Below are 9,929 nucleotides of genomic sequence, written 5' to 3'. Positions count from 1 at the left end.
AGAGTAGCTGTACAGGCCTGCCAAACCACTGGACTACTATAAATTTTGACCACACTTAAATGTCACTGCAGAATCAAACTTATCTTGCTGGTTTTGACCCACCAGACACTCCCATTTACAAAGCAGCTCACCTTTCCATATGCATGACACATAGAGAAGGCTAAAGATTTTTCCAAAGTCACCCAGCAGCTGGAGCAACTGTCCATCTACCCTAACCTTCCACTTACCATCACCCACACTGGATGCATCTCTTGTAGCTCCTGAGAGTGCCCTACGCGGGGGTCTGATCCACAAAGATTAGAGTGGTCACTGTATCAGGCCTGTTGACCCCACCTATAGCTCGAGTCCTGACAGCGGATGACCACCATTGGTGGCATCACATACAGGAAATAGGCCAGCACTCCAGCTCCCACCCCACACTCCACCCACCATCATATGCCTGTTATGTGGATGACCTGCACCTCCTTCCTAATGACAAAAGATGGGAGATATTTGTGTGTATTTCAGCTTACCCTCTGTACAACACATCCTCCTGAAACTCGAGCCCCAGTGGTCAGGGAAGGTGGGAGCCACAGAGGAGACCCAACTCCCACACTTGGGAGATGACCATTCTGCTCACAAGCACCTGGCCAGGGGCTGCCCTCTCTTTCCCTCTCTGGGAATCTCTCCCCATGTCCTGTCTAACTAGGAGGCATGTGTGCAGCCCTGTTTGAAGACCATCCCTCCCTCACCCAGCAGTAAGCACCATCCCTGCTGTATCTGCTGGGCTGCATGGCTTTTCTGATGCTGGACTCACAGCAGGGTGAGATGGTCACTGGGCCTTGGCTAACAAGGTCCCCTGTCCTAATACTGAACATGAGCACCTATGAGTAATATTTTTCCCACTGCCGGGTTCCTGCTAATCCAGCCCCAGCCATGGCTGAGCCCCAGGATTACAGCAGGTCTGGGCTGACCCTGGCTTACTCTCACCTCCACCACTTCCAGGAGAGTCCTCTGGGTGCCCTGCAATGGCCCAGGGTTTCCTGGTGTTTCTGGCCAAGCTGCCACTTCGCCATAAGGGCATTTGCCACAGGGTCACCTTCAGGTGTGGAGGGTGGGGTTGAGAGAACAAAGGGAGCAGCTGTCTGTTCAGAGCCTCCTTCCACCCTCCCCACTCCTGGAGTCACTTTCCAGCCCAGGCCCACAGCATCCCAAGCTGGGGGCTTTGTCAGCCAACAGGGCACCCAGTTGATCAGGTCCTCTCAGTCTGGGAAGAAGCAGCACTCACAATCCTGGCAATGAAGCAATGGGGGCCTCTGGAAAGCCATGCTGAGCAAAGGTTGAAGACACACCTGGACTCGCTCTGCGGGACTCCATTCCTGGGAAGCTCAAGGACTGGTGACAAAGGAGTCTACAGGGCTGGATAGGGGCTGCCAGGGTAGGCATGAGGGTGAGCTGCAGACGCAGGAGGACACTATCCGGGGCAAGGCAGATGTCACAGGTCTGGACAAAGTGGTAACACAGGTGTATGCATTTATGAAATCCCCCAGATTGGGCACATACAATTAGGCATTTTATTGTATGTAAATTCTACCTCATTCAAAGTGATTTTTAAAATATTACATGAGTTTTCCGGGCACAGAGGACCAGCGCCGGCACCATGTCTCCCAGAGGGGAGGAGCAAGAGAGGCTCTTGGGCTCCCACTTTCATCCCGCAGCTGCTGCTCCCTCTCCCAACACCTCCACTGGCTGCCAGGGGTCTCCCTGCACCTTCCACCCGGCCCAACCCACAGTTACCATGAGACTCCAGGTCATTCCCTTCCCTGCTCACATGTCCTCCAAGAGCTCTAAATTATTGATCACCACTCCCCCATCCTCCCACACACCCTAAGGGGCTGGGCTATGCAGTACCACAGCCACCAGCAGCCACTTGTGGCCACTGGGCACTTGAAAAGGGGCCAATCCAAAATGACACTTGATCTAACTGTAAAAAATACACAGGGAACTTCAAGACATTACACATACACCAAATAATGTAAACTAGCTCCTTAAGAATAGTTCTGATGTGTTGAAAGTATTTTGGATATATTAAGTTAAAGTAGAAATACCAAAATTACTTTCAGCTGTGTCTTTTAACTTTTTCAAATGTGTCTCCTAGAAAGTTTTAAATTTCTCCTGGGTTTCCGTCACATCTCTGTTGGATGGCAGCTCTGCAAGGTCATGTCCGTGGCTCCATTGCCCAGACTGCCTGGTGCAGGGGGAAGCTGGCGACAGGTTTGTTTATTGAATAATGAGGAGTTATGAAAAGAGAACCCAGTGACCTTTTCCCAAAGGTTAGTTACTTTATGTTTGGCAAAGAAGTTCCCCAGAACAGGGCATGGACAAGGTCACCTCGGAGCTTCTGAAACAGCTCCCTGCTCCAAGAATTCCCAGACCGTGACCACGTGCTCCTGGGTGTCCCTGACATCTGAAGACTTTAGGAGGCCAAGCCCTGTATTTCTCACTTTATGAGGAAATAGGCGGTCACAGCATTTCACAGCCCAGGCAGCAGTGTCACCTCTCTGGAATCCAGGGTGAGCCAAGCTTTCCAGCACTGGAGAAAAGGGGCAGGGCTGGGGGGAGGTTGCAGTCAGGACAGGAGTCGGGAGCAGGAGGAAGAGGAGGAGGAGGAGGAGAAGGAGGAGGAGGAGGAGGCGTGGGAGGAGCAAAGGGAACTTAGGGAGGGAGAGAGGTGGTTGGGGGTGGAAAGGGAGATGGAGACAGAGAGGAGGGGTAGAAAGAGGAGGAGGAGCCAGGGGCGGGGTCAGGGAGCAGGTGGGGTTGGGGGTACCCAAGTAGGATAAATGCACAGCTGCCCTCTGGCCTGGGCTTCCTGCCTCAACCTCGTGCTTCTTTGCTCTCAGGGAGATCCAGCTCCTTGCTCTGTGTCCCAGTAGACCATGGCCTGGCCTATGCGTGCCCTACTGCTGCTGCTGACTGCCTTGATGGTGGTCCTGGCCAGGAGTGCCTCGGCCCAATCTAGAAAGACCTCGTCAGGCGATATCCATGCTGCAGACCTCAATGACAAGAGTGTGCAGCGCGTCCTGAACTTCACCATCAGAGAGTATAATAAGGACATCAGTAAGGATGAGTACTACAGCCGTCCCCTGCAGGTGATGGCTGCCTACCAGCAGGTAGGTGCTGCCACCACCCGGGGGATCCTGAGTCCCAGCTGGGTGTGTTGTCCCACCCCTGGGATCATTCTCAGCAAATCAACATTATCTAAACCTCAGGCTCATTCAGCTTTCCCTGACTGTCTGCTGATGGCCTTCATGCCCTAGGACATTCCCGGGCCATGAGTGCAGTTCAGCCCTGTCCCATCCCCTCCGCCTCTTTTAATCTGCAGCAGCCACTGTGTCTGTGCCGTGACCGTGCCATTTCCTAGGGTCCAGCAGGTGTGGGTGAAGACTCTGCTGACTCTGGGTGGGCTTGGTGCTGTTCAGGATGAGATCCAGGCCATGAGGCTCATCCTCCTCCCTGAGTCCTCTCTACAGAGGCCACACCAGAGCCTGGCTCCTTGTCCAGCAGAGCCCTGCTTCCCTCCCAAGTCACGCCCCTGGGCACAGCCCCTTAGGGCTAGCGGCCTCCACCCTCAGGCCAGCTGACCACCCCCTACAGCCCAGAACCGCTGGGTTCCTGCTGAAGTGGAGCATGCCTGCCCCTGCCTCTGCCAGCTGATGCAGTGTTAGACCTCAGCCAGATGAGGACAGACAGCAGTCACCCAGCAGAGCGGAGGGGGTGATTGAATCTGGAGGGAGAGAGCTTCAGCAAGCAACCAAGCCCAGCTTGACCTGTGTCCCATGACAGAGCAGCAAACAGTGACACAGTGACCACAGGGCTGTATGGGCCGCCAGCCCTTAGAGCTCCTCTATCTTCTCTTGGAAAGTCAGAGGAGTCCAGACCAGCCCTATTTCTCCTCCTGCAGCCTTCTCCCTGCACATGAGGGGCACTCCCTAGTGTCATGGTCCCTGCTGGCCTGCACCTCCCTCTTAAGTGTGACACTCACTTGGAGTGAAGCACAGAATGATGTAGATCGTTGGGCCCTGGAGCCTGTTTTACAGAGGAGCCGACTGACACCGGAGGGATCACAGGGCTTGTACGTTTTTCTGCAGGACTTGTGTGTGGTTCCACATGGCGAGGTCTAGCACCCTCATCCCAGGGTTCCTCATCCCATGCTTCTCCACTGTCTGACAAGTCATGTCTGGGAGTGGCACTGTGCAGGGAGAGCATTCAGTTCTCTTCTGAAGTTGCAGCTGTAAGACATGCAGGTGTGTGACTCATTTGAGAACTACTGCCTCCAAAATCACACCTGGAACGGAGGCATGTGGGAAGCAATGTTTATTGGCCTAAAACATCAATGCATGTGAGCATCTCATTCCTCCTGATAAATGAGGAAAAATACCTCTGGCTTAAATGATGGGAATGAGATGCTCTGTGGACTGAATGCCAGGCGCTGGAAGTTAGCTGAAATTTCATCATCAGGTAGCAGAATTCAGTTAATTATTTGCTGTGGGAAGGAGCATTTACTTGGTGTTTAGTCCCTGCCCTGCAAGCCTGGCACCAGGACTGTTTCTTTGTCCCACCTGGCTGGCTCCCCAGAGCTGTGCCTTCTGTTCTTAAGTCCAACAAAGGGGGTTTTAGGCCCTGGCTTCCACCTGCCCTGCCCCTGTTTCTCCTCCTACTGGGCTGCATGAGACAGCTTGCTTGCCACAGCCACTCTGAGCAGATTAGAGGGAATTAAATGCCTGTTGGCTGAGAAGCCCTGGACCTGCCCCAGCTCACCCGACACCAGCCTCTCCAAGAACACAGGATTTCTTCTGAGGTCTCGGCTCAGGGCAGAGCCACACTTTCCTTGTCATCTCCTCACCAGCTCGGGCACTTTGAGTTGCAATTTCCAGTTCCTTGGTTCTTGGGCCCTCACCCCTGTCCACACCATTCCATCTGCACATACTATATAAACACAGTACCCCTGCCAGCCAGTCAGTAGGAGAAGGTGGCTTGTGTGCCTTTTGGATAACAGTGCGGGCAGCATCAAGCCCCAGACAAGCCCAGTGACTCAGTCACAGGGAAGTGCCTGTGTGTGCATGAAACTGACAGCATGCTGTCCCTGCTTCCTGCTCTTCCACGCGTGTAGGTCGTGGGTGGGGTGAACTACTACTTTAATGTGAAGTTTGGTCGAACCACATGCACCAAGTCCCAACCCAACTTGGACAACTGCCCCTTCAATGACCAGCCAGAACTGAAAGAGGTATGTGCCTGATGTGGGTCGGGGCATCAAGAACTGCAGAGCAGTATGTGTGTGTGTGCGTGTGCGTGCACCTGTACTCCTGTACATGCTTTGGAAGGCATGTGTGCATGTGTGCAGACACTTGTAAAGCCATGTATGCAAGGATGTGTTCATGTGTATGGGAAGACGCATGTGTGCTTGGCATACATGTGCAGATGTGTATTGTGAAGTGAATGAATGTGTGTGTGTGCATATGGAGTTTTGTGTGTGCATGAATGTATGTGTGGGATGGTATACACACATGGGTATGCATGTGGAAAGGTGCATATGTGTGCATACATGAGGAAGGTGCACAGGAGTGTGTGTGCACGTGTGTGGATGTGTGAAGGAGTATGTGGGTTCATGCATAGATTCGGGTAGGTGAGGGTTGGTGTGAGTTTATATAGATGCCTTTGTGTGTGCAGATGGAGTGGTGTGGAGAGGGGTGATGAATTTGATTTGCTAGGAAGACTTTAACTTGGTAATGGTTACTGGGAGGTCAACTCTGCCTGCTTTGGGGAGTTGCCTATTGGACTGGAGGAAGCAGGTGCTGGGCTGGGTTCTGGTCAGAAAGAAGAGGCTCTGTCTAATCCCAGCCTCAGGCACCTACCTGTAGCCACAGTCACTCTGAGCAGATTAGAGGGAATTAAATGCCTGTTGGCTGAGAAGCCCTGGACCTGCCCCAGCTCACCCAACACCAGCCTCTCCAAGAACACATGATTTCTTCTGAGGTCTCAGCTCAGGGCAGAGCCACACTCTCCTTGTCATCTCCTCACCAGCTCGGGCACTTTCAGTTGCAATTTCCAGTTCCCTGGGTTCTTCCCTCTGGCCCCTCTTAGTGCTGGCCTGGGTGCTGGGGGTGGAAGGAGCTGGGGGAAGTGAGCCGCCTCCCCCTGCCCTGCACCCCTGGGGCTCCCGAGGCGTTGCACAGGCTGCTCCTCACAGGGCTGTGCTGGGACAGGAATCCTGCAGGCTGGGGTGGGGGCCCAATGCCACCTGGTGACTTGGAGCCTTGGGAGGGGCGATGGAATAGTCACTGCCCAGTTGGGTTCAGTGCCCTGGAACTTGGCAGGGGTGGGTCGGAGTCAGGGGGCAGTGTCTCATCTCCATCCATTCTCACCCCCATTCTGATGCCCCATTCCTGGGTATCTTTGGCTTTAACTGTAACGCACACTCATTTTCTCCCTCTCTTTCCTTTCACAGGAAGAGTTCTGCTCTTTCCAGATCAATGAAGTTTCCCAGGAGAATAAAATTTCCATTCTGAACTACAAGTGCCGGAAAGTCTAGGGGTCTGTGCAAGGCCAGCCACACTGACCACCTCCTACCCCCACCCCTGTAGTGCTCCCACCCCTGGACTGGTGGGCCCCGCCCTGGGGGAGATCTTCTCATGTGCCTGCACCAGGAGACAGAGAGAGAAGGCGACAGGAGGCCTTTGTTGCTCAGCAGGGAGCTCTGCCCTTGCTCCTTCCTTCTTGCTTCTCATAGCCCCAGTGTGCAGTGCACACTCTCCCAACTCCTGCAATTAAACAGTAGCATCACCTCCCTCAGTTCTTGGCTGTCTGGGGACGTGCTCACAGGCAGGGTTTCTAAAGTTCCCTATGAAGCCTCCTTGTCCTGCTGGTGTGGAGATCAGAGGAGTATCTAGGAATTGACGTGGCCACAGTAAGGCTGTCAGGGGAGCAGGTGCTTTAGGAGACCTGAGTCTCAGAGCAGGGAGACAGCAGCCAGGTGCTGGGAACCCAGGCCTTCAACTGCAGCAGCCCCTGGTGAGGGGGTCAGGGAGAGCAGAGTGCCCAGGCTACTGGCCCCAGAAGCTGGGCTGCTGGTTTGGCCTGAGCTCCTGGTCAGACCAGGAGGAGGGGGCTGGTTGTGTCCACAGGCAGGGGCCAGGCCTTGGTGGAGCTCACCAGGCCGTAGATTCCATCTGTGCTTGCAGAGTTGAGCAGACTCCAGGGACTGAGCTTCTCTCATCAAATCCCCTAGACACTAAATAGCGAACGATGTCTGCTTCTTTCCACAAGAGACTTTAGGCCCCATACGGAAACAAAGTCCAAAAGTGTGTGTAGGTGTGTGTAACTGATTGGGAGTAATGCCAACCAGACCAAAGACAAGCAAGATCACCCAGAGAAAGCAGCGCCTGCTGTCATCCATCCTGGGAGGGTGTGCCCCAAGCTGGGTGGTTTTGTCAATTCACACCCACCAGCCCATTCTCTGGACTTAAAGTTTTAAAAAGTCCTCATGTCAAACTTAATATTAGGGTTAGAGAAGTTAAAACACAAATGGGACTGGCATGTAGTGGACTGTTTTCCAAGGAGGATGTTTCAATTAATAAAAACAATCTTAGTGTCAGCATCATTCATAGAATAGTAGATATTTGTGCCTCTAGCAGGAGGCTACAGTCCTAAGTCACATGGCCCCAAGCCCACACGGTCCTTCTCTTTGCTATTTTAGTTCAGAGAGAAGGGGGTGCAGCCCTCAGGACAGGAGGTACCTCTGGTCCAAGGCTCTGAAATGCCTTCCCCACTCAGAGCTGCATTGACCAAGGGTGGCTGCCATGAACACTGAGGGGGAAATGACAAAGGGGAAGCTGTTGAAACAGCCCTGAGGCCAGCACCCACTGTGCCGCACCTAGGAAGCCAGGAGGAGAATGGTCTGGCAGGGAGCATGGGCAGCATCTGCTTCCATTTGCTCTCCACCCCCATGGGATTTAACAGAGTGTGTGATGTGGGAAGTGAAGCAGTGCCCAGGCAGCCATGAGAGGGGGAGTCAAATCTGGGCCTCATGCTCTCAGCGGCCGGTGCACTTAGTGATTCAGGCTTCTACTGGGAGAGAGGGGCCGAGGGCAGAGCAGCAGGTGCACAGATGTTGTGGCTGGGGGCAAAGTCTTCCCTGCAGGGAGGCGCTCATAATTTTCCATGTGGACGAAGCGTTTTTTAACCAAAGGCCACCATCCAGGCACACAATGAACAGCTGATTTTTTGAAAAACAGTCCCTTTCTGACACAATTCTCTCTACCTTGGGGAAGATGGTGTGATGTTGGAGCTCTGCACAGGGCTCCCCCCACATTTTCCCTGAGTGTCTGCTCCCTAGGAGCAGAGCAGGATGTGGGGAAGCTGAGAATGAACAGGTCCATCTGCTGGGCACTGGGCTGTGTCCTTGGAAGAGGGTAAAGACGGTTCCTGATCAGGTCATGTTAAGTGTCTTCTAGGAGTTCCTTCAGAAAAAATCATGCATCAGATCATAGGTAAAAGATGGAAACGGCAGAGATTGGAAATCCCTCATCCAGCATAGAGAAATCACTCTGGAAGGAGGGGTGAGTGGATCGGAGGCCTGGGAAGCACGAGACAGCACAGTCTTTCCTTGGGCAGGTGGACGCTCTACATGACCACAGGCAGAGCAGCTGCTGCAGGGCCTGAGGCTCATACAACATGGGGGATTTCTGTATGAAAAATAGAGCAATATTAGCAATACAAAAGAAAGCACAAAAGTTAATGTTTATTTAGGAAAAGAAAATAAATTATGGCAAAAATACTCACTTTTTAAAACACTGAGATACACTGCAAACACCCACAAAATCCGGAACATAACAGACATCCTAGTGCAATCAGCCACCAAAATCAGTACTGTAGTCAACACACTCACTATTGGGTTACTGCAATAAGGGAATAAAGTCACAACAAGGATCCTCAGATGACTCAACAAACAAGGGAAAAATGGTTATCACGGGATTGGAGGAAGGGATTTTGAGGCTGGATTGATGCACTCAGAGCATGGCAGGCCTCTGTGTAAAGGAGCCAGGGTCAGGTGTGGACTGCAAAGTGCATCCAGCTCCTCCAACATCCTCAGAACCCATAAGGTTCAGGCAGATATGGAACGTTCCGTCCAGAAACCCCTTCTCTGTAGTTCTGTGCTTCTGTGTAAAGATGGACCCAGATCCTCCAAGCAGTGGGATGTTCTTCTCAGTCATCAGCAAAGATTCTGACAGCCCTGACGCTAGAGAACAAGGTCTTCCATTGAGTCAGAAAGCAGCTGTCAGCCAAGGAAGAGATTGCTTGACATTTCAAAGCTGCAGCTTGAGAGAAACATGGTTTCCTGTTCATGCCACTGGCTTTGACCCCGTCAGTCCATCCATCCACCCTGCAGATGTAAGGGCAGATTTGCCCTTCCTTAATCCACACGATTTTTACTCTCATATAATGTTTTTATTTAATTAACTAGTTGACACAACTCTGTAATATTTTCTCCCTATGTTTCCATATTCAGCTAATGAATCACTATTTGCCTCATCATAAGACATTGAATTTGTAACAGAACTTTTATAAATACAGCAGAAAGATAAACCAGTCTTTCCACTAACAGCTTGATGATTTGTGAACTTAATGGTTCATAACATCCTTTTTCTGCTTCAAAACTCATATTGGTAATATCAGGCAATATTTCCTGATTGTTGTCAAATTCGGAAAAGCCTCTTGCAGTTTCCTTTCATATGTGAGCTCTAAGATTTTAGTGCTGTCTAAATTTTCTAGACATAAGATTGACGATCTTAAAGACTCTTTGTATTAACAATGCTCAGTAACACAGCAGTTTTAAATGGTCACTGTTGTGTGGTGAGCTTCAAAATTGTGCAAATGTATCATGATGTGCT

At 51.8% G+C, this 9,929-nt stretch overlaps 1 protein-coding gene across 3 annotated transcripts; it reads left to right on the top strand.

The window, feature by feature from the left end:
• Positions 1–2,415: 2,415 nt before the first annotated feature.
• On the top strand, positions 2,416–9,689 carry LOC105486750 (cystatin D). Of its 3 annotated transcripts, XM_011749798.2 has the most exons (4): positions 2,416–2,552; positions 2,883–3,152; positions 5,153–5,266; positions 6,488–9,689. In XM_011749798.2, exons 2-4 carry the CDS (start codon positions 2,919–2,921, stop codon positions 6,569–6,571), a joined length of 432 nt encoding a protein of 143 aa, XP_011748100.2. In that variant the 5' UTR covers positions 2,416–2,552; positions 2,883–2,918; the 3' UTR covers positions 6,572–9,689. The 3 variants fall into 3 exon arrangements, with proteins under 3 accessions (XP_011748100.2, XP_070935846.1, XP_011748101.2); XM_071079745.1 differs by lacking the exon at positions 6,488–9,689 and having other exon boundaries at positions 5,153–6,081; XM_011749799.2 differs by lacking the exon at positions 2,416–2,552 and having other exon boundaries at positions 2,847–3,152.
• Positions 9,690–9,929: the final 240 nt, after the last annotated feature.

This window comes from Macaca nemestrina, chromosome 15 (assembly GCF_043159975.1).
Source record: "Macaca nemestrina isolate mMacNem1 chromosome 15, mMacNem.hap1, whole genome shotgun sequence".
NCBI lineage: Eukaryota > Metazoa > Chordata > Mammalia > Primates > Cercopithecidae > Macaca > Macaca nemestrina.
Note: the sequence above shows the minus strand (reverse complement) of the source record. Positions and strands in the feature narration are given on the sequence as shown.

Excerpts from the sequence above, each read along its gene's own strand:
- LOC105486750 (XM_011749798.2), top strand. The coding sequence starts at position 2,919 with ATGGCCTGGCCTATGCGTGCCCTACTGCTGCTGCTGACTGCCTTGATG. Across the intron at positions 3,153-5,152 it reads TGATGGCTGCCTACCAGCAG|GTCGTGGGTGGGGTGAACTA; the intron begins GTAGGTGCTGCC and ends CCACGCGTGTAG. Across the intron at positions 5,267-6,487 it reads ACCAGCCAGAACTGAAAGAG|GAAGAGTTCTGCTCTTTCCA; the intron begins GTATGTGCCTGA and ends TTCCTTTCACAG.